A 24,381-nucleotide genomic window follows, 5' to 3' on the forward strand; every position below is an offset into this window, starting at 1 on the left:
AACCTGTTGCATCACTATGATCCATTATTTTGGGTTGAGATTGCAACACGCAAGTGGTTCATGCACTACACTAGCCCAAACAATCCAATACCTTTGGGTAAGATAGATTGTTTGATCTGATATTGTTACCACAATACACCCCACCCTGTTTATCTCCCATCAGATGAACTCCTTTCGGTTAAACACTGCCAATTTGGAGACAAACACCACCATGTTGCTCTTTAATGCATAATGTATGCGTCATATTATTTAATTCTAAGAGCCGATGTGGATCCTTAGTCATGGCCATTTTGGTAAAATGCTCAACTAATTTTACCTATCAATCCCTAGAAAACAGGATCCCACCCAACCCATTTCCTTTAATGGATGACTTTAATACTCCTAAATAAAGAGATGGATAACCAGGATGTGGACCTTTAATGTCTGGGTGGGCATGGCGCCCATAAATTTGTCCATTTGCTTTTGTCGTGGATGAGTAATTAGGCTTAGGTAACCATTACCATCAATCAATTTTTATTGTGATGATGATTAACATATTGGGATTAATCTTATATTCATTTCGTGATTGCATATGTGTACAATTGATTTACATAGCTATGAATAAGGTTTGCTAATCAGATACCTCATGGAGATTAATCATGGACTTATCCGAACCCTTAATAGAAATTTTAGGTTATGGACCATCCTCATTGGTCGATCTTACAGGATCAAATATGCCTATGATTCACAGCTAGATAAAACAATAGTTAAGGTAATGCCACCAAGAATTCTGACTGGTATGTATACATTTGTTGTATGGGCCCAATGGAATCCGGAATAGATGCATCTTAGTGTTGAGGATAGTAGTTACATCGCCTTTATGGACTTGCAATGAATCAAAACTGCGCAACTTAAAATTCTATGTGAGAATGATCATAGAAGCATTAATGATAAGGTCAATCTAATTGCCCAATGTGACAACAAAGCCCATAACGAGATGTAGGCCCATTGGATGGTAGTGATACATGATCATCACTGTCTTTGGACTCATAAGATTAAGCAAAATATTTGGATCGTAATTGTATAGTCAAACTGGAATCTGGACCCACGTTTTTGTCCAAGTAACAATTGGGCCCAGGAATCTAAAAGCAGGACCATACACAATTTGTGATGTGGCCCATATACACCATACATAGTTTTACATATACTAGGCATATCTGGGTTACATGAAATGTGGGTGTATTATTCTTACATCTAGCTAACAAACGCATGCCCACTTGCATAGCTCAAAACAAAGAGAATGGGCCCTTTTTATTGGATGATTGAGGACACTCAAAATCTAGGTCCTTTATTATTAGTATTAGTGTCAGTATTAGTATTGGTATTAGTAGCGGTTAGCATCATAAACCTCTAAGTCAGTAAACAGGAGCAGCAAATTAATGTCAGTTGGATTCCATAAAACAATTAGCAGTCGGGCTTGATGTTAAAAGTGCAATTGCTAGTTGTGGCCGATAGGTAACCATGACCATTGTCCCTTGATCATTATAGATAGATATTAGTGTGGCAAGTCAATCTAGTAGCAAGTTCTTCGCCAATCAACAAAACCATCCCAAGGCAAGAACACCATTTGACAAAACCCTGTATTTGCCCGTGGCTAATGATGCGAATGCTGGCCACAACAACAACCAACTTCAACAGCTAAGACACCGCTTGTGGGGAGGGAAAACGAGAATGGAGTGTTATCTTGGATTACATCTTATGGCCATCTGATGCCATGGCTGAGTTGACCACCTTGCTAGTCCCATTCACTGAAGATGGATGTTGGTCTATGATACTAACTGTAAGTGCGGTTTTGCCTTATTCCAAGGAGCGTATATATCTAGCAGTGAGTTTTGGATCTCTAAAATGCACCAGATTCCATCATTGCCATCGATTGTGGATGTCATCGAAGAAGTGGATGATGCCTATCAACACTCTTGAGTCTTCTGCGCATTCTCACCCTCCAATTGATGGAGCTTTTTCTCCTTGATTAGAGTGAGGGAAGAGGGGATTGAGGCTTGATCTTTATACTAACGGATTGGTGGTGGAGGAATCTCACTTATCACTGTTTATCTTGCCGACTTTCCTGTATCAGTTCTGTAGGTCCACACCTTCATTTTCTGCACTTGTACGGGCACCGTTTCTATTGGAACATTTTCCTTGTTGCAATAATATAAATTTTAAACTAGTGCTTAGCAAATATAACCTGAAAAACAAAGCTCCTGTATTGGGACTCTTTCCAATGATACATTTTTGATGTTATTTGTTGTAATAAGCTAAGTCTAAACTAATGCTTAGCACATGTAACCAGAAAGAAGAAATTTATTGGTCACTGATGGTGTAAGATTACGATGCCTTTGAGTTTAGCTTCATATACAGATTGTTACTTTTTTCAGAGTGATGAGAGTGACTCATTAGGAATTAAGGGCATGCAGTTTGCCAATGCTTTCAATGAGGGGCCTATGTTTTAATATCCCAGACATCTGATAGGCCCCATTGTGGGTTGTGCCTACAAATAGATGATTGGGGGGGGGGGGCGTGCAAAGATTGGTGGGTTATGACCTCCCATCTTGGAGATTTTGGGTGGGCCATCAGATCAACAATCTGATTCACTAAGCCATGGGCCCAATTTTTTTGCACGGCCGAAAGCATCAACAAACTGTAATTGTGGATCACTCTATTCATTTGGATTGTTAAACCGTGAGCAGCTGTCTCTCTATTTATTTTCTCTATTTATTTGTATCACTGAACCCTATATCTTTGTGTGTTTTCATTTTCAGGGGTTCTTGGGGTACTATGACTTCAAGAGCAAAACACACCAAGACGAGTTCTGCCCAGAAGGATTTTGTAAAGCTGCCATGTTTGCTTTGTTCGTCAAGGAGGAACTTCCTTCATGGCCGGAGCAGAGCACTCGCCGAAGGAGATGGCTAACCATCCCCGAATCGGTGGACAAGTGCCGGGATCCTTGGATGCAAGAGGCCCTCGTTGAAGGATTTTCCAAGTGGTATGAAGAAACAATGATAGCGAACAGTCCGTAGGTAGGTCCGGATTCCTCTCCCAATGGTTGGGAATTTTTTTTCCCCTGTTCAGTAACTACAAGAAAACCATAGTGATGGATAGATGCTCTTCCGATGATTGATCCTTTTATCAATCCTGATTTTGTTTCCTTTTTTCCTTTTGACACCAGCTTCCTTATTTATTTTGTGGAGAAAAGAATGTTTAATGATGTGCTTGCTTGTCCAAGCCTTTTAAATACACGTGATTGGCTGTGATCCCTTTTTTCTTGTGTGTATGTATGTTCAACCAAATATAAGCTAAGGTTGAAGTGGTTGACTTTCATAGGGACTTCCTTGAAGCACAACATCAAAATCTGTCTTGTAAAGTAAAATGTCAGTGGTTGACTTTCATAGGGACTTCCTTGAAGCACAACGTCAAAATCTGTCTTGTAAAGTAAAATGTCATGGTTTGAGAACTCTGAAACAACCAAAATCATTTTATATCACAGGTGATATGCATGACATAATGAATGGTGACCATGGGGGCCATTAACACATCAGTGGTCTTGTTTTCATTTGGGTGGGCTGGGTTTGCTGTAGTGGTTTATGTAGGGTTTTTGATGGTCGGTATTAAGAGGAGTTTTGTGATTTTAACAAAAGCTTGGATTTTAACCAGGACTTGTTTGAGCCTTCACAGGCAATGAAACTTTGTCTGTCCCAAGCCTTTCAGCAACAACCCACATCCAACTGAAAACAAGGTCGCCCTGGATCTTTCAAACGCATGTTTAGGGCATTCTCTAAGGTGTATGGTGGACATCCAACTGGAAACAAGGCCTTGCAATGTGTCCTGGATCTTCCAATCTAGGACATTTGTGGGGCATTCTCCATGGTAGACACCAATGTTCGTGATAGGTGAATCATGGGTTATGCTTCTATAAAACAGAAACCATGGACGGACTTGGATCACCAATGCAAGCCTGGACTAGTGGAGCCAACGTTCAGTGAACCAGATCCAGATTAGTCACCCCGTCTCTTTTAAACTGCTGATGAGGTATTCCTGAAAACAATCCCAGATTGGAAGATACGGACCCGTAACCAGTGATATACATTGAGCGTTAAGAGAAATATAAACAGCCATTTGCTGGATGCTGCCAATCAGTTTGGAAGATTTTTGCAACACCCGCCATCCATGTTAGGCCATACTGTGAAGACTTTTTGAGTTTAAACCTAGTCTCTGGAGGCAAACGTTACTGTCTATCGTTGCTATTCAGTTTCTGGAAATGGAACGGTATGGTCAATGGGCGAATTTTTATTAGTTTGTTGTGTCGGCTTGATGGCATTTGTCCTTATGATCTGTTCACCGGCATTTGTCCTTCTTCGGTTAAGAAAAGTCCGATCAGTTCACTGGCATTTGTCCTTCTTCGATTAAGAAAAGTTCGATCAGTTCACCGGTATTTATCCTTCTTCGGTTACGAAAAGTTCGATCAGTTCACCAGCATTTGTCCTTTGGTGTTGCTGGTGGGAAAGAATAAAATGCTTATAGTTGATAATCTGCATGAGAGGAAGATGGTTATCACCAATGTCTGCTTTCTCTATATGCAAAATGAGGAGTTGGTGAACCATCTCTTTGTTTACTGTCCTTTTGTTAATGAGCTGTGGGAGAGGTTTTTGGAGATTTTTGGTATATCGTGGGTGATGCCGGAATGTCTCCAGGGCCTCTTTTTTTTTTAAAAAAAATAAAAAATAAAATTATTTTATGTCATGAGGGTGGGATTGGGAAGAAAACGATGATGGTGCTACAGAGACTTTTTATTGGCAGGCCTTTAGGGAATGTTCCCTACTGTAATTTCAAAATATGAGAGAGACTTAAAGGGTCCTCTAGGATGCATTGCCAAACCATGAAACTAGGTTTTGCAGCCTGTTTGGATCACCACCCACTCGAATCGTGACGTTCTCTCTTAAAGAGAAGCCTTTTGCAGAAGTTGCATCTAAACGGGCCTAAGGTTATTAAGTTGGCGACTCTAATAAACTTTATTTTTACTTGCAAATTGTCAGTATTTGAAGACTGAGGGAATTAGAATTACCATCAGCTAGCTAACTATATTGAATGATATATGAGAGTAGTGAGGTGTCCTGATTTTTCATTTTGGTAGGGTTGACTCATTATCCATGCCTCACTGATTTGCCCCATGATAGTTTAGTATTAGCCACTAGTACCAGGCATAGATGATCCTAACCATTGATCGGTGGATTGTGAATGGATGGCTAAAAAGGATCTTAGTAGTGGTCCATATTCAACAAATGGTAATTCAACCGATATTGGGTCGAAAGGTAACCATGACAAGACATTGGTCTAACAAGATGAGTGTCTGGCTGGTGGGCCAGTATCTGGGGATCACAACCAACTATTTGGAACAAATCATCACAGGCCACGAAAATGGTCATGATCCCAGTGACATGAATTGTTTAAATCCTGACTAGTTGAGCGGACTGGATTGACCCACCAAAATACATCTCAACAGAGGAAGTCGTTCAATCTTCATTTATACCAATCATGGAGAATCCTACATAGAAAGACATGTACCAATCCATTCTGGTGAAAACTACTGTGTTTTCCAACATGTTTATTGCACTCTTGAGACAAGGATGCATTAGTAGGCGAATGGTTTTAGCTGGGCTTGATCTCACTGATCTAATGACACATCCATGCGGGCTAATCGGGCATTGATTCAAGATCTTGAAGTACTTAAATGTTTAGGGATGTTAATAGGCCGAGATTGGGCAAGTTAAAAAATCACAATTTTGAATAGGTCCAGCCCAAAAAGTTCAAAATCCTGGCAGACGCCAACCCCAGGCCCAGCCTGTTGACAGCCCATAAGTACTAAGTGCTTATTGAGAAGTTTTAATGGGTTTATCTTGTGAAATTTGCACACACACGAATAGAGAGACCTTTAGAAGGACTTTCATGTAACTTGCTAGTTGCTTCTATTCATAGGACATAGATACTGTAAATAAACTGTAGTTGAAAGACTCGCTGAGTCAACTCAACTCGGGCGAGATTTCGAGCCAAGTCATTAGGAAACTCAGAACTGAGAGTGACTTGGGCATTACTCGGGGAGACTTGCCGAGTCAAGTTGATGCAACTAGTGATAGCTCAGGCCGAGTAACTCGCATGGTAAAACTGTGTTTTGATTAAATTTTTTTTTAAAAAAAGCTTGGAGTGGATTCGACCTGACCCGGATGTGCATCAACAAACAATTGAGGTTGTGACGAGTCGAGTCTTCGAGCTGACCTGACCCTTATGAACATAAAGTCTAGTCGAGTTTTTGGGTTTTTAAACTATGAAATAATCTAGCGTAGTATTTTTTGTTTTAAAGAGTAGTAACGTAATAAGCTTTGGAAGAAAATTGTTTATTGATAGCAGTTCACGGTATCCACTTGCAGGGAAATTGTCCTAGTGCTTTCTTTTGTATAATATTGGCTTAATGATACAATCATCTATTCCTAATTATTTTTCAATAGTAGGATTTTCTCAAATACATCATCAATGAATGACAATGAGATACATCAAGACTCTAGCCATTGAATTTGTGCCTTGCTCTCTCGATTACACAAACCGTTTATTTGTCAGGGCTCCTCTTGATGGGGATGCCCAAAAAATAAAAATAAAAAATCGATTGAATATTTCTACCCATCTATTAGGTTATGATGATCATTCATTTTCAAAGAAAAATAGCTAAATTCTCGAAAGGTTGAATCATCCATTAAGGATTTTTTTATTTGTGGTTTTTCCATCATACAAAGTGAGACTTGCCGTAACGGTTTGAATTATTGGAACATAATCCGGATTCGAAGGTTACAGTCTGGATGTATCATATTGCAATTCATGGGTAATACATATTTAAGAACAAATTGTAAGCACAGTTTTGCCTGATTCAGAGGACCACATACATCCAGTACAGAGCTGGGCATCGGTCCTGATCGGGTCGGATTGGGTCCAACTTGATCAAATCCGGAATCTCAATGGTCTTACCCAAACTCGATCCGATTTGGGACCGGGTCCGGGTCACCTGACTCGAACAGATCCGATGCATACTTGGTATGACCCAATCCGTGTCCAACTCGGATAGGGAAACCAAGTCGGATCGGATTGGGTACGATTCGGACTATATAAATTTAATCCAATTATTTCATGTGGTGTGGTCCACTTAAACCTTCAATATACCATATTTTTGTATTCAAGGGTTAAAATGATATGTCAAAATGGATGAATGGCTTAGATAAAACATATACATTAAGGTGGGCCCCATATGGCCCTTAAATAACTATATCCGCACTTACATCGGACGATTACAATGTTTTCGTGTACTGGACAAAAGTGCAGTGCAGTGACGTGAAAAGCAAGTAGAGAAATTTAGGACTGTGGGCCCCACCTTTTAGCTAGCTGTTTTTATGAAAGAAGACAAACCTTCTTTTGCAACTTAGACCTGCACGTGCGGATTACGAATTTCAAGACGAAAATACCCCTCCTTTTCACTGCTGTTTTTCTTCTCCCTTTCAACTGTTTCCTTTTCCTTTCCCTTTCCACTGCTACTTCACTGCTATTGCTTTCACCCCTTTTCTTCGCTCGGTTAGAAAGACCAAAAAAACCCTTTTTGTGGGCCCTCCTTATTAACATTTATCTTCTTCTGAAAATGGTCGGTCCAATGAAGAAAGCACGCAGCACAGGCATATTTTAAACTCAGTTGGGCCCACAATGATGGGGCCCACTGAGCACCGAACACCAGCCAGTGGCTAGTGGCAGGGGGAGTAGCCATCCGTTTCCTGTAGTATATCCACGACGTCCATCCGTTTTTCCATCTAATTTAAGGGGTTGAGCCCCAAATTGAAGCATATCAAAATATCAAGTGAATCATACCACGGGAAACAGTGGGCATAATGATTTTCTAGTTTGCCCGGCTGATTTCATGTTTCCCTGCTCAATTTCTTGTTTGTCCCGCTGATTTTATAGTTTGCCCCGCAGATTTCATGTTTCCCCCGCTCAATTTTATGTTTGCCCTATTGATTTTTCAAGTTGTCCCACTCAATTTCATGTTTGCCCTGCTCAATTTCATGCATGCCCTGCTCATTTCCTAGTATGACCCACTCAATTTCATGGTTGCCCCGCTCATTTCCTAGTTTGCCCCACTCAATTTCATAGTTACCCCGCTCATTTCCTAGTTTGCCCCATTCAACTTCATGTTTGCCCCGCTCAATTTCATGTTTCCCCTGCTCAATTTCATGTTTGCCTTGCTGATTCTCTAGTTTGCCCCCACTCAATTTCATGTTTGCCCCCGCTCAAAACCTAAACCTAAACCTAAACTTAAAACCTAAATGTATTCTTAAATCCCTAAACCTAAACTTTAACTTATTCTCAATTCCTTAAACCTTAACTTATAATCTAACTTAAACCTAAACGTATATTGTACACTTGTAACCTAAAACCTAAATGTATTCTCAAATCCCTAAACCTAAACCTTAACCTATTCTCAATTCCTTAAACTTTAACCTATAACCTAACTTAAACACAAACCTATAACCTACACTTATAACCTAAAACTTAAATGTATTGTCAAATCCCTAAACCTAAACCTACACCTAATCTTAATCTCAACTCCTTAACCTAAACCTAAACTTCAAAACCCAAACCTAAACCCGGTCCCGAACCTGATTTCCTAAACCTAAACCTTAACCTATTATCAGTTCCCTAAGGGCCCGTTTGGCCGGTCGGATTGGAAGGGATTGGAAGTCAAATCCCAGGATTGGCCCGGCGTGCCAAACAGAGTCAGTGATCTGATCCCAATCCCATGGATCTTAAGACAATCCACTGACGACACCATCATCACTTTTAAATCCCATCCAATCCACCCTAATCCTTTCAAATTTGCGTGGGACGTGTTTGGTTTGAGGGATTGGAAGGGATGAGAAGGTTTAATCCCAAGATTGGCCGGGCATGCCAAACAGACTGGATATAGCAATCCAGGGATATAACAATCCCATGGATCTCTAGACAATCCACCAACAACACCGTTATTACCTAGAAATCCATGTCATCCACCCTAATACCATTCAATCCCTTCCAATCCACCCGGGCAAATGGGGCCTAAACGTTAACCTATAACCTAACTTAAACCTAAACCTATAACCGACACTTATAACTTAAACCTAAACCTGTAACCTAAATGTATTCTTAAATCCCTAAACCTAAACCTACACCTAATCCTAATCTCAACTCCTTAACCTAAACCTAAACCCGGTCCCGAACCCGATTTCCTAAACCTAAACCTTAACCTATTATTAGTTCCCTAAACCTTAACCCATAACCTAACTTAAACCTATACCTATAACTGACACTTATAACCTAAACCTGTAACCTAAATGTATTCTCAAATCCCTAAACCTAAACCTACACCTAATCCTAATCTCAACTCCTTAACCTAAACCTAAACTTGAAAACCCAAACCTAAACCCGGTCCCGAACCCGATTTCCTAAACCTAAACCTTAACCTATTCTTAGTTCCCTAACCCTTAACCCATAACCTAACTTAAACCTAAACCTAAACCTATAACCTACACTTAGATGGGCCCACATTGAATGTATGTAGTATATCCATGCCGTCCATCTAATTTTAGCGATTGAGCCTCAAATTGAAGCATATCAAAATATCAAGTGAATTATACCACGGGAAACAGTGGGCATAATGATTTTCTAGTTTGCCCAGCTGATTTCATGTTTCCCCCGCTCAATTTCATGTTTGCCTTGTTGATTTTATAGTTTGCCCCGCTGATTTCATGTTTTCCCTGCTCAATTTCATGTTTGCCCCGCTGATTTTACGTCGATAATATCGATGATATGTCGATAATATCTACGTTTGCATATTTTGTAATTTTATTTTTTGTTGTGTTTTTTTTTGTTTTGTTTTTTATTTTTTTATTTTTTTGGGGTTAGCTTGTTGTATACACCCATGTCAGTACACACCCTCCATGTTAGCCATCCCCACTAGGAATCGATACGAAGATGAATAAATTTCATCCTTGTTAGGAGTATTTGAAATTTTATTAGGATGAGATGTTGGAGTTATGTGTTCTTGAATTTACTGTGTGAATAATAGTACAGTACCTTGTTTGCTTTTAGTGCTTGTATTTTTTAGCAATCAACCAAGGAAAATGTACCTAAATAAGACTTTAATTTCACTACTAAACTATGGAGGTGTCCCAAAGGAATAATTTATGGATCTTCTGAGGAATGCTTTGAATGATGCTCGAAATGTTCGTTCCAATAAACACATTGCATTGAGAGGTATGTTTTGTACTTAAGACGTATTAGATGTGTTGTTGAAAGCGAGTTTAAATGCACATGCAACTGCCATAAGTTTCTACCATCATAGATTTCTTAAAATTTAATAACTTTCGTAGAAATCTGATGTAATTTTTCCATATTGCTTCAGCATATTGTCATCCAATTGTTCCAGGTGAATAACCTAAAAAGTGTACTTGGGGCAATATGTTTTTTAAAAACATATTTGTTCCATGCTTTATTTCTACTAATGATATTCTTGTTATTCTACTAATACTACTCTGGTTGTCCTTATCGTTCAAACATAGCACAAGAGAATTTCAACATTTTCTCAACATAGACCAGAAAAAGTATCCTGTGTAAACCAACATAAAAGAAGCAAACAATGCTTCTACACTACACATATGAAACAACATGTTAACACTATACATATGGATAGAATTGTTAATGTTCTGTAGCAATTCTCTCACAAGAAGATCCAAGTGCAGCATGGAAGCTCAATTTTTCCATCTAATGCATGTGGTCCAATGTAAGATTCTGATATTAGCAGCAGTGAGTGATACTGCAACTTTTTTCTTTCTTTCTATTTAGATAACTTATACTATACATATAGATGAAAAATCTACAGATGGAAAAATGGGGACCATTTTTTTTTTCGAAGGGTAAGAAAAAATCCTAATAAAGACAAGTTTTTCTGAATTGTATTATATATGAATGGATGACATGAGGTGCTAAAAAATACCTTTTTGATAAAGTTTGGCCAGTAACTCCTGGATTCCAGGGTCTTCAAAAATAACATTAATAGTTAGGTGTACAACTTCTTGTCACCAAGAAACCAACAAAAGATACAACAATGGGGCCTGCAACCTTGAAGATGGAAAAGTCAGTCCATAACTTCTTTGAATGTTTTAATGTGACTTTCAAACTCAACATTTTAATTGAAAAAATAGAAACCACATTGGTGTGCTAGAGAAACATATATTGTGAAATCTAGGGCTGTCAACAGGCCAAGTTAGGCTATGTCAAGCAAATCAACACTGTTTCCTGTGGTATGATTCACTTGATCTTTTGATATGCTTCAATTTGAGGCTAAACCGCTAAAATTAGATGGAAGAACGGATGGACGCCGTGGATATACTACATACATTCAATGTGGGCTCATCTGAGTTTACTTAGTACAATGGGAGCGTACTGACTAACTCAGTACGCAATCCGATTACGCTTGCTATGCCCCACAATGATGTTTTATTTGTAATACATCATGTTCATCGGATTATGTATACACCAAAACCCCATATGTGGGAGGGAACTTAGACATTGAGGGAGGGAACCTAGACATTGAATGAGGTAAACATTAAATTCAGTGGGGAAAACATGAAATTGATCGAGGCAAACTTGATTTTTAGCGGGGAAAACATGAAATTCAGTAGGGCAAATCATGAAATTCAACAGGGGAAACATGAAATTCAGCGGGAAAAACTGCAAATTGAGAATTCAGCTGGAAAAACTGAAAAATGAGTGGGGGAAACATGAAATTCAGCAGGGGAAACATGAAATTCAGCGGGGCAAACTAAAAAAATCAGCGAGGCAACCTAGAAAATCAGTGGGGCAGACATGAAATTGAGTGGGCAAACTAGAAATTGAGCGGGGCAAACATGAAATTGATCGGGGAAAACATGAAATCAGTGGGGCAAACTCGAAAATTAGCGGGGCAAACTAGAAAATCATTATGCCCACTGTTTCCAGTGGTATGATCCAGTTGATATTTTGATATGCTTCAATTTGGGGCTCAACCCCTTATATTAGATGGAAAAACTGATGGACGGAGTAAATATACTCGTTGGCCCTGCTCGATTTCATATTTGCCCCGCTCAATTTTCAGTTTACCCCGCTGAATTTTGTGTTTGCCCCGCTCAATTTCTAGTTTGCCCCGCTCAATTTCATGTTTGCCTCGCTTAATTTCTAGTTTGCCCCGCTGAATTTCTCGTTGGCTCCGCTCAATTACATGTTTGTCCCGCTCAATTTCATGTTTGCCCCGCTCAATTGCTAGTTTGCCCCGCTCAATTTCTACTTTGCCCTGCTCAATTTCTAATTTGTCCTGCTCAATTTTCATGTTCGCCCCGCTCAAAGGAGATTAAAGTTATATGGGCCCCACAATTTTGTATTTATTATATCCACAACGTTCATCCACATTTCGAGATCATTTGGGAGCATTATATAAAAAAAAGAATCATATCTAAAGATCAACCGGACCACACTACAAAGAGCAGTGGGAAAATTGATTTTCATAGTTAAAAATTTTGTAGGGCCCACCATAACAGAAATTGAGCTGGGCAAACTAGAAATTGAGCTGGGCAAACTGTTAATTTCTAATTTGCCCCACTCAATTTCTGTTTAACCGTGAAATGAAGTGAATTGACCATGAAATGCACGGAATTGACCGTGAAGTGTGAAATGCATGGAATTGGCCGTGAAGTGAAAGGGAATCGCTGGGATTAACCGCGAAATGCATGGAATTGATCGCGAAGTAAATGAAATGAATGAAATTGACCACGAAGTGAATGAAATGGATTTTTGACCATCGACCTGATAGAATCTTGAAAAATAACCGGGTTGGTTGGCTAAAGTAGCTTCTCCTACCCCAAAATCATATAGGGTACGTCAAGTAACTAATTTTGGTTTAGAAGATATTCTTGTTAAATGAATAAAGAAAGAAATGAAAAAAAGAGAGAAAAAAATTTTATATGCTTATATATACATATTTATATAAATATGTATTAGAGAACATTGTAGGTAGAATAAAGTTCTTCATGTAAAAAAATAAAAATAAAAATAAATTTTGCATAGACTGGCTACGGTTATAATCTGTAGCTATAGGTCCTTCCATATATCGATAGGCTTTCGATATTATCGAAAAAGTCCAGAACTGTCCAGCGAGTTTGCCTAAAAAATTGTAATTTTCGATACACTCTGGCTACGGATTATAACCATAGCTATACTGCGCGGCCGCAGCCCCGCTGCAGTTTGTGGTTTTTTATTTTTTTATTGTTGTGTTGCTTATGTGGGTCCCATCATGAGGTCCGTGTTATATCCAAACCATCCATCTATTTGGAGTGCTCATATTAAGTCTTGAGATGAAAAATAAGATAGATCTAACTATCAAGAGGACCACACTCTAAAAGGCAGTGGGGAATTGAACGTCTACCATTGAAACCCTTTTAGGGGTTACAAAAGTTTTGGATCATTATGAAAGTTGTTTTTCCTCTTCATCCAGGTCTTTTTGACCCTATGAATGAACTTAGACGGGGAGGATTTCTCACAAACATCACAGTGGGCCCCCTAAAGGTTTCTAATGGTTGACACTCATTCAACACTGTTTCCTGTAATGTGGTACACTTGAGATTTGGATATACCTCATTTTTGGTCTCATACCATAAAATGATCTCGAAAATTATATGGACAGCATGGATGAAAAGCATACATCATAGTGGGGCCCACAGACCACTGACAATCCGCCATTGGCTGGTGGCAGGCGGAGTACCCAATCCGTTTCCGTGAAAGGAGGGGTATTTTCATCCTGAAATTCGGTCTCAGCACGTGCATGTCTAAGTTGCAAAACAAAGTTTGTCTTCTTTCATAAAAACAACTGGATAAAAGGTGGGGTCCACAGTCCTAAATTTCTCAAGCAAGTATGTGCTGTGACCTGGTGATCGACGTTAGAAGTTCCATGGGTCTTATCATGTGGTATGTGTTATATACAAACCGTCCATCCATTTGGCGAGCTCGTCTTAAGGCTTGAGATAAAAAATGAGACAGATCTAACTATCAAGTGGACCACACGAATTGTTTAACGGTGAAAATCATTCTCTAATGCTATTTGTGGTGTGGTCCATGTAATCTTTGGATATTATTCATTTTTTGAATAATGCTATATACTAATCTCTAAAAATACATGAATGGTGTAGATATAATAAATACATCATTGTGGGGCCATGTAAATTTGATATCCTTTGAACCGTTCGTACTAGCTCGGAGCTCGAGGAGCGTCAGTGTTCGTCTTCGCATGACACGTACCTACTACAGCAGGTATACAGATGGAGTGGATGTCAGATAGACTGACAGACATCATGGTGGGAAACGGATTGGCTACTCCCCCTGGCACCAGCCCGGTGGGTCCCACCATGATATATGTGTTTCATCCATTCCGTTCATCCATTTTTATAGATCATTTGAGGGCTTGATCCCAAAAATGAGAAGGATATAAATGTAAAGTAGACCACACCATAGGAAAAGAATGGTGATTGGATATCCACCATTAAAATCCTCCTAAGGCCCACTGTACTGTTTATTTGACATCCAATCTGGTGATCAGGTCATGCACACCCAGATGAAGGGAAAAAACAAAGTTCAGCGTGATCAAAAACTTTATGGCCTTCAAAAAGTTTTTAATGGTCAACGTTCATTCGACATCGTTTCTTGTAAGGTGGTCCATTTGAGATTGGGATATATCTCAATTTTGGTATCGTATAATAAAATGATCTAGAAAAATAGATAGACGGCGTGGATGAAACACATACATCATGGTGTGGCCCATAAAGCACTGGCCACCGGCCATCGGCGGGTGGCAGGGTAAAAAAAATTTTGTTCTATATGAGAGAGAACTTTTGTTCTATATGAGAGAGAACTTTTCCTTCTTCTCTGTTCTGTAGGGTAAAAAAATATTCATGTAAAAGTAATACACCCACACGCGCGCGCGCGCACACTAATATATACGATGCGGATTGGGTCGATCCGAATCCGATCCAATCGGATCGGATTCCGGATCGGGTCGGTTCGGAACAGGGCCTATCCGGGTTTGATCTGAAAATATTTCGGATCTGGATTATTCTACCCAATCCTGACCGATCCTGACCATCGATTTTATTCGAATCGGGTCGGATCCACTGGATCGGGTATGAAATGCCCAGCTCTATCTAGTAGTGAGAGTTTTATATCCTAAAATGGACCTGATTTCACCATTATTGTCTGAAAGTCGGCCTAGAAGAGTGGCCCCACAGGATCTGACAGTCTACTTGATATAGGAACTTTGCAAAAGCCAATGACGAATGATGCAGGTTCAGCTCTCTGCCTAACCACCAAAGGAGCAGATGAGTCTGATCACCCCTTTGATTATATGGCATGGATGGCCCTGAATTACGATCAATGGTTTAGATCATATGAGGGACAGACAAGATGGACATATCGAATATATTACTAGCCTATCTACTTTTCTCTCTAGACTCTCGAAGTTAATAGAATGACTTTCACGAGAGAAGTTCTTCTCATTTTATAGGAAAGCGCCGAGGAGATGTTGGCATGGGCCTGTGGGGCTCACTTGTGGGCAACCACTAGTGGGTGAGTCCCACAAGAGTTTTCTTGTGTTATCCATTCCTGTTCTCTCTCGGTGGTTTAAAGTCAAATTTCGAATTTAACTTTGAACTCCGGATTGGATAAGGAGATCGGATGAAACTGGATAACCTCTAGGCTCATCCAAACTCCTGACAGTTCCTTATAAAATGGGAAGAGGTTCTCTCAAGAAAATCACCCCGTAACTCCGAGAGTTCAGAGAGAAAAATAGAGAGGCTAATATTGTCCGTCTTGTTCGTTCCTTAAACGATCCAAGCCATAAATCGTAATCCAGTGCCATCCTTACCGTAAAATCAGAGGGGTGATTAGACACATCTACTACTGTAGTGGTTATGCGGACTGCTGAACCTGCACCATTCATCATTGGCTTTTGCGAATCTCTCATATTGTATGGATCATTGGATCCTACAGGCCCACTCTTTCGTGCCGACCTTCTAGTTCGTCAGGATAATAATGTATCCTAATAAGAATCAGGTTCATCATCGTTAACCGGAACGCAAGAGAAGAATTGACCCTTAATATCGAAGTATCTTTGGAGTCAATGCTCTTTCACTTCGATGTAACTCAGGAGTCTGCTAAGATTTACTCCCACTGTCTTGAGTTATGAGGACAGTGGAGGATGAACTGACATAAAATCTCAGTACGTGACCTTGGTCAAAGAAAAATACCACAACTGAAAAAAGCAAAATATTACAATAGAACTTTTTGAAATTCCCGATGTATTTCAGGAAAGTGAGAGTTCTGCTTCTCAAAATGGAGATGCTCCTAAAGTTCGTCAGGATAGTGGGAATACATCTCAATAGGTTCCTGAGTTACACCGATACGAAAGAGGATTGATTCCCCAAAGATACTTCTATATTGAGGGCCAATCATTCTCTTGTGTTGTGGTTGATGATGATAAATTTCATTCTTATCAGTATGTGTTGTTGTCTTCAAATTTGATTGATTGGGTGATTGCTATGATTGAAAAGATCATGTCCATGGAGAAGAATAAAGTTTGGGAACTTGTAAATCTATCCTCCAATTGTAAAGTGATAAGTAACAAATGAGTACTCAAGATCAAAAGAAAGGAAAATAGTACAGTCGATAGGTATAAAGCATAATTGGTTGCAAAAAGTTTCACACAAAAAGAAAGCAATGATTACGAGGAGATTTTTTTCACCTGTTACAAAATTCTCCTTAATCCACATGATTTTGTTTATTGTCACAAGTTTAGACTCAGAGTTATATCAAATGGATGTAAAGACCGCATTATTAAATGCTAACTTGGATGAAGAGATTTATATGCAACAACTCATAGGCTATATAGATAAAAAGCATCCAAAAAAAATCTGCAAGTTGTTGCAATCTATTTATAAGCTGAAATAAGACAATGGTACATGAGGTTCCACTTAGCCAACATCACTTTCGAGTTCACAATGAGTTAAGAGGATCATTATGTATACATGAAATAGTCTGAAAGTTTTTTTTTTTTTTTTGACACTGTCTCTATATGTAGACGATATCTGTTGGCTGGTAATGACATGCAATTGTTGATGATAACTAAATATTGGCTTTTCTCAAATTTTGAGATGAAAGATCTTAGCGAAGCCAACTTTATTCTTAAGCTAAAAATCATCAGGGACCGGCCTAAAAAATTCTTAAGCTTGTCTCAAGCTACTTACACATAGAAGAGTTCTACTTCTCAAAATGGAGATGTTCCTATAGTTCATTAGGATAGTGAGAGTACATTTCAATAGGCTTCTTTGTAAGTTGGGTTTTCTGTTTAAACCCTAGTATAGAGAGAGAAGAAAAGAAGACGAAAAGAGGAAGTTGGGCCTAGAATCGGGCCTGTTAGTAGGCCTAACTTGTCTTGGGTATGTAGGAGTGGGCTTTCAGCCAATCACAAAGCCTAAAGCAAATTATTATTCAGGTCCTTTATAAGAGGAAGAGAAAAGAAAGTAGAGGATCTGAGTTGCTTTTAAAATGGGCCTGAATGAAAGGATTATGGGCCTGAATTTTATTTTGGCTTGTAGTACTGAATTTGGACTCTCTTTTAATTTTTAATTTTTTATTTTAATGGTAGAGGCCTATATTTGAAAATATTCATAAGCATTAAAATGAGAAATGGACAACAAGATAATGTTGATAATTGTTATTCACGTTATCTTACATTGTGGACTCAAAATTAAGGGTTGAGCCCATTAATCCTACCTTCATTTTTCTGATGGTTTTAGTGATACTTTCATATTTATTCTGAATGTCATTATTTTGAAAAATACCCTTAGCTATGAACGAGTGGTTGGCTAGTCAATAAAATGCCCCATATTTATGCACAAATTAAAATGGGCCAAATTAGAAGCCCAAATCACTTCACTTCAAGGTTAAGTGTATCTTGTTAAGTACATTTAATTGACCATTGTGTTAAGAAGTGACTTGGGATTTTTTGGCGAGATCTAACCAATGATGTGGTCTGTTTTTTACATTAACAGTTAAGATCTCTTGCTATGGTGATGATGATGATGATATATATATATATATATATATATATATAATGATAAAATTTTAGATTTTTGTAATCTTGATTGTGGTATATTAATATTGTGATTGTGTACATATTAGTAATCATGTTAGGTGGGCCACACATTTTGGAACACGGTAATCAAAATGTGTAACCTCATGTGTCCCTTGATTATAAAATGTACGTTTGCATGAGAATGTAAATCCTTCTTTGTATCTTTCTAATCACTATTGATCATGGGTCCACTAGTGATCGGAACCATGGTCAACTGTGATGATCAACATTGATGTAAGGATCCATCATCAATGGAGATGATCGGACTCTCTATGCATCTTAGCACTTGTTTTTCTTGAACTCTTATGATAAGGATATTACCTGTAGGGTTTATACGTAAATATTGATGCCCCTTTTTATTCTTCCATTGTATTAGATATACTAAGCTCTATTTCGGTCCTTTGAGATTTCCTTATTACCTTCTCTAGGGGTCTTAGGCTTTTCGTTCCCCCTACCTCAGCTTCCTTGGGTTGGGAAGTGGCAGCTTGTATGTTCCCATACCATTGGCAATGATATGGGCCTCTGTTTTCCCCCATCTTCCTATTTTGTCTGCTAGGGTTTTACCCTTCAGGATTTGGACCCTGACCCTCCTAATAAATGTCTAAAGATTCTATATATTGGCCTTTCTAAATTGACATCTATGGATATTTCATATATTTCCCTCGAAGTGTATAACGCTCCAGCTACCAAAGCCATTGAAGACTCTTCTACCTCTTCTTGGAGAGTGAGGCAGTATGTGAGATCTATCACCACTCGCCTCACTAGCTTATGTTTTTCTATTTGTGCTGCCTCGAGGTGTCATCGGCGCCTAATCACTGACCTTTGCGGATTGCATCGTCTTGGCCCAGTTGCTCAATTTCATTCTGACATTGATTGTCGTTGTATCCTCGACAGCTGCTTGACTTTGGGTGTGCAGGGTGCTTTGTTGTGGGCTCCCCTTCTGTTCCAGTGTCTTGGGTGTCTGTATCTAGTTTTGGACTTCCTTCTAACTCGGGATGTGGGCCCTTTCCTAGTGTTGTTTTCCTCCCAGGATGTGGGGCCTCTTGCTTTTTCTTTCTTGCTCTCCCAATGTTTTAGGAGAAAGCTTTGCCTTGCTTTTTTCTTAGTGTTAGTAGCTCCTCTATGTATTTTTAGGCTTTTTGTCTCTTGGAAGTTATAAATTCTATGCTTACCTTTTAAAAAAAAAAAAAAGGAGTTGTACACGAGTTGAACTGAGTCGAGCTTAGCCCAGCTCGGCTCGGCTTGGCCAACAAGCTACCCTAGCTCAAACTCAGCTCGTCTCGGTCCTTGAATCCTTTAAATATATAAATATATACAAAATATTTATACTAAGTGAACCCAATCGGAGTTGAATCCATTCAAACTGAGTCAAATTCGAGTCAATTTCCGAGCTGAGCCGAGTCGAGTTCAATCTAGCTCCCTCAAAAAATTAGCTCAACTTGAATCGAATCCAGTTTTGAGTTGAGTCGAGTCAAGCAAGCTAACTCAGTTCCTGCACAACTCTACTGAAGAGTGGTGCCCACATGATGAACAGCCTAGAACAATCATCTTATCCTTTTTCCCTTTATCAATATGGACCATTAATCAAAGTGATTATGGAGACACGTGGACTTCCAAATGGGGCCTACATAGTGTATGGTCTCAATTAATGCTTGTCCTCTTGTATTTATAAAGAATCTCATCCATCCATTCTACTATTCTTTGGTGGAACAATCAAGGTGATGTGATAAATATGGTTGTTGAGAGGGACTAGTAATTCAAATAGGGTCCACAAAATCAATGTCCAAGAACAACTCAACCCTTTTATTGGTAATTTTGTGAAGAGTCGGCAATTGAAGGACATTTTCTCTACAAATTTGTATTACTCCGAAAACTGACAACGAGAGAATAAATGTGCCATAGTTCAACAACTCAGTGACTTGACTTCTCCAAAGAATCAATAGAAATCACTAAGATTACAAATCGAGTCACTAGGTAACTCAGCTCATGCATGTGACTCCGTCTCAATTTAGCATGATTCGTTGAGTGAGCCAAGTCCAGTCTACTCACTTACCAGGTGAGAATCAAAAGATAAAAGATGGCAATTGGATTCAAATTTACAACTTTATTCAAGTAACTAAAGGCTTCTTGTTGGAAATATACAGATTAATGTATTTCTGTATAATGTGGAAACCGAAAAGTGCAAAATAATCAAAAATCAGGACAGGCTGAAGCACGTCTGAAACGCTGTCCTTAAAGTGTTATTTGCCCCTACTCAAGTGAATTGAGTAAGCTCGTAGGTTACAGGCAAATAGCTTCTAGGATATGACGAGCCTAGTGTGGGTCTGCGTTCAGCAAACACGAAGGCTCACCAAATGGAACTCGATTACACACTTTCTGGCAGTATTACAGTATAAAGGAAAAAATCCCAAAAGAAGAAGAAAAGAAGAGAAAAAGAGTTTTGACTTCTGCACAGGTCAGTTCAAATCTTCAGCCACTGGTTCAGTTGAACCGTTCTAGACCACACCGCTGGTCTGTTCTTCAAGCTAAGGTTTAAGCCTTGCTATGTTGCTGGAAACACTAGAATATATGAGTGGAGAGGGGCTGGCTGTCTCAGTTCGTATGGGTTTGCTGGAGTGAGTTGAGATGGTTTGGAAACCCATCCAGGTCCTCCTTTTATAGGCTATGGTGGCTAGGGGGTTATGGTCTAGAGACTTAAATTCCATTAAGCCATTTCTGGCTGTTGGAAAACTAGCCGTTTTATGGCCGTTTTCTGACTGTTGTGCATGAGCCATTAAGCTGCTGCATGCTGACTGTTGTGAGACAACAGCTAGCCGTTTTCTAGCTGTTGGGCTAGCCATGCAGCAGTTACAGCTGGACCCTGCACTAATGGCTCAGCTGTTACAGTTTCTACTGCAACAGCTCTTTTCAGTCCCTCTATTTATACTGAGAGATTTCTCTCTTAGTCCTTTAGTCTCTCTGCTAACCAGCAACCCGCCATAGCCACTTAGTCGCCCGTGACTCGCTCCGGTTCGCTCAAGGTCGCGAAGGAGCGACCCTCTACGACACGATGCGGACGTGCGAAGTACACCACTACAGCCACACTGCCTCACATGCCCACGCCCACACCCTCACACCAAGCCCGAGCCCGAGCCTGAGCCCGTGCCCAAGCCCGAGCGCGCGCGCGGGTGTTCCAGTGCTACGCACTAGAACACGCAAGGTCCATAGTCCACAGACTAGGTAGGTAAATATTATAATACTCCACATCCTTCATATAAACTACAGGTTTTTCTCTTCTCTTTTCCATGTGGGACTATTCCCAAAAAACCTGCAGAAAAGTGTTTTTTCAAAACAACTTTTTATATTATATATTATTAAAATATTTTTTTATTAAAATCAATATTTTTTGCAACACTTCTAGCCAGCACGCAACCAGCGTTGCCCATTTTGGCTGGACCCGGATTACGTGAGTTCTCACATTGTCTATCCATTTTACCAGCTTATTTTAAGATATGGTATAAAAAATGAAGCACATCCAAATCTTAGGTGGACCACACCATAGGAAATAGATGAGCTGGCAAAATGGATGCTCCGTATGAATATGAAACACATACATCGAGGTGGGCCAAGGTCATGTACTCACCCCACTAAGCTGTTACCCCAGACTCGCTGGGTTTTGGCTGTCAAATTTATGTGCCTTCTTGCCTTTAAATAAGAGATTTTTCCCACTGTAAGTCTTAAATTTTACTCACCGGCTTTTTAAAATGCTCCCAAACTTTACTTTCTAAGACCAAACCATTCTATACAGACACTATTTGCAGACAAAAATACCCTTGCTTTCATAGTGGCACCGTGAGACTCTGTCTTGTCCACGGTGGCACCATGGATATCACGGTGACACCGTCCACTGTCAATAAAAGGCTAAAGGCCGTAGCTAAATACATATAGCTACGAATTATAACCGTAGAATACCCGTAGCCATTGGTAGTGTAACCATTGCTTCATTAGATTGATAGTCATTATCTCTATGGCTACTAATCTAATCCGTAGCCATTGATTCTATAGCAAAAAGTACACACAACTACAGATAATTGAGCGAGCCTAATATGAAATTGAGCGAGCTTCAAATGAAACTGAACGAGCTTCAAATGAAATTTAACGAGCCTAACATGAAATTGAGCGACCCTAACATGAAATTGAAAGAGCTTCAAATGAAATTGAGCGAGCTTAACATGAAATTGAGTGAGCTTCACATGAAATTGAAGGAGGTTCAAAAGAAATTGAGTGAGCCTAACATGAAATTGAGCGAGCTTCAAATGAAATTAAGCGAGCTTCAAATGAAATTGAACGAGCCTAACATGAAATTGAGCGAGCTTCAAATGACATTGAACGAGCCTATCATAAAATTGAGGGAGCCTAACATGAAATTAAGCGCGCTTCAAATGAAATTGAACAAGCCTAACATGAAAATGAGCGAGCTTCAAATGAAATTGAACGAGCCTAACATGAAATCGAGTGAGCCTAACATGTAATTGAGCGAGCTTCAAATGAATTTGAGCGAGCCAAAAATGAGATTGAGCGAGCCTAACGTGAAATTGAGTAAACTGAGTTGGGCCCACCTTGAATGTATGTCGTCTATCCAGGCCATACATCTGTTTTTCCATCTAATTCAAGGGGTTGATACCAAAATCATAGCATATTCAAAGATCAAGTGGATCATACCATAGGAAACGGTGGGGATAATCATTTCCACCGTTGAAACCTTGATAGGCCCCACAGTGATGTTTCATTTGTCATTCAGTCTGTTCATAGGATCATGTAGATATGGATGAATGGAGAATACAGATACAAGCTTTATCCAAAACTTCTATGGCCCACAAAAAAAAAATTGTTTAGGGATTAGGACAATTTATTCAAATATACCTGTAGTGTGTGTTTCCTTCGATGAAGGCATCATTTTTGTCATTTCTTGACAAACTACAATGAAGACAAAGAAATAACAGTTCAGTGGAAGGGTGTTTTTATATGAAAATGAGAGAAGATTTTAGAAAATGAATTTTAGGTAGATAGGTATTGTTGTATGAAGATGATAGAAAATTCCAGAAAATAAATTTTAGGTAGAGAGATATTGCTACATGAAGAGGAGAGAAGAATCAAGAAAATAAGTTTTTTTTTTTTTTTTTTTGCCGAAAATGGATTTTTGTAGGAGTGGAGAGGAGAGAAAAATATAGAAAATGGGTTTGAAATACAGTGATATTTTCGTGCAGAAAAAAGACTGGTTTAATCTTGGAAAGTAAAGTTTGGGAACATTCTGGGGGAAATATGAGATTACGGTGGTAAATAAAGGATGCTAACGTCCCCACCTTGATAGGGACGTTACCAAGGGAGTGGATTTGGTCGTTACCCGGGTAACACCTTAGCAGTGGGTGTTACCATTGCCGAGGGACCCACCTTCATGATTTTCGTATGTCCACGCTGTCAATCCGTTCTTTTTTCCAGCCCACTTGAGGACATGGTTCCAAAAATTAAGCAGATCCAAATCTCAGGTGAACCACAGCACAGGAAACGGTGATGATTCAACAGCCACACCGTTAAAAACTTCCAAGGGCCCACCATAGTGTTTATTTGCCATCCAACCGGTTGATAAGGTAAAGCAGACCCGGATGGAGGAAAAATTCAAAGTTCAGATTGATCCAAAAATTTTGTAGGTCACGAAAAGTTTTTAATAGTCATTCACCTATGTTTCCAGTAGTGTGGTCCATCTAAGATTTGGATCTACTTAAGTTTTGGAATTACATCCTAAAATGATCTTGAAAAACGGATGGACGGTTTGGATATACAAATAAAAATAAAAATCATCAAGGTCGGTCCCACGCCGTAAGGGTGACACCGACTAACGTGTTACTCAGTAACGCCTAATCCGCTCCCAAATGCGGAAGCTTTTGTGAAAGTGGATTGCGTCCTGCACTCGATCCAGGCAGCACTCTGTAGGACCCACCATGATGTAGGAGTTTTATCCACACCGTCCACTCATTTTCCCAGGTCATTTTAGGTTATGAGCCGAAAAATGAGGAGATCCAAGGCTCAGATGG

General features: G+C 39.4%; 1 protein-coding gene across 2 annotated transcripts in view; it reads left to right on the top strand.

Moving 5' to 3' along the window:
• Positions 1-3,357, top strand: part of LOC131225788 (nudix hydrolase 16, mitochondrial-like) — a 57,815-nt gene extending 54,458 nt beyond the window's left edge. The window contains exon 5 of one of the 2 annotated variants that reach the window (XM_058221380.1): positions 2,799-3,357. In XM_058221380.1, coding sequence (XP_058077363.1) covers positions 2,799-2,949 — 151 coding nt within the window. In that variant the 3' untranslated portion in view covers positions 2,950-3,357. The remainder of the gene's footprint in view (positions 1-2,798) is intronic. The other variant, XM_058221381.1, reaches the window with a different exon arrangement.
• Positions 3,358-24,381: the final 21,024 nt, after the last annotated feature.

Source organism: Magnolia sinica, chromosome 14 (genome assembly GCF_029962835.1).
Source record: "Magnolia sinica isolate HGM2019 chromosome 14, MsV1, whole genome shotgun sequence".
Taxonomy (NCBI): Eukaryota; Viridiplantae; Streptophyta; class Magnoliopsida; order Magnoliales; family Magnoliaceae; genus Magnolia; species Magnolia sinica.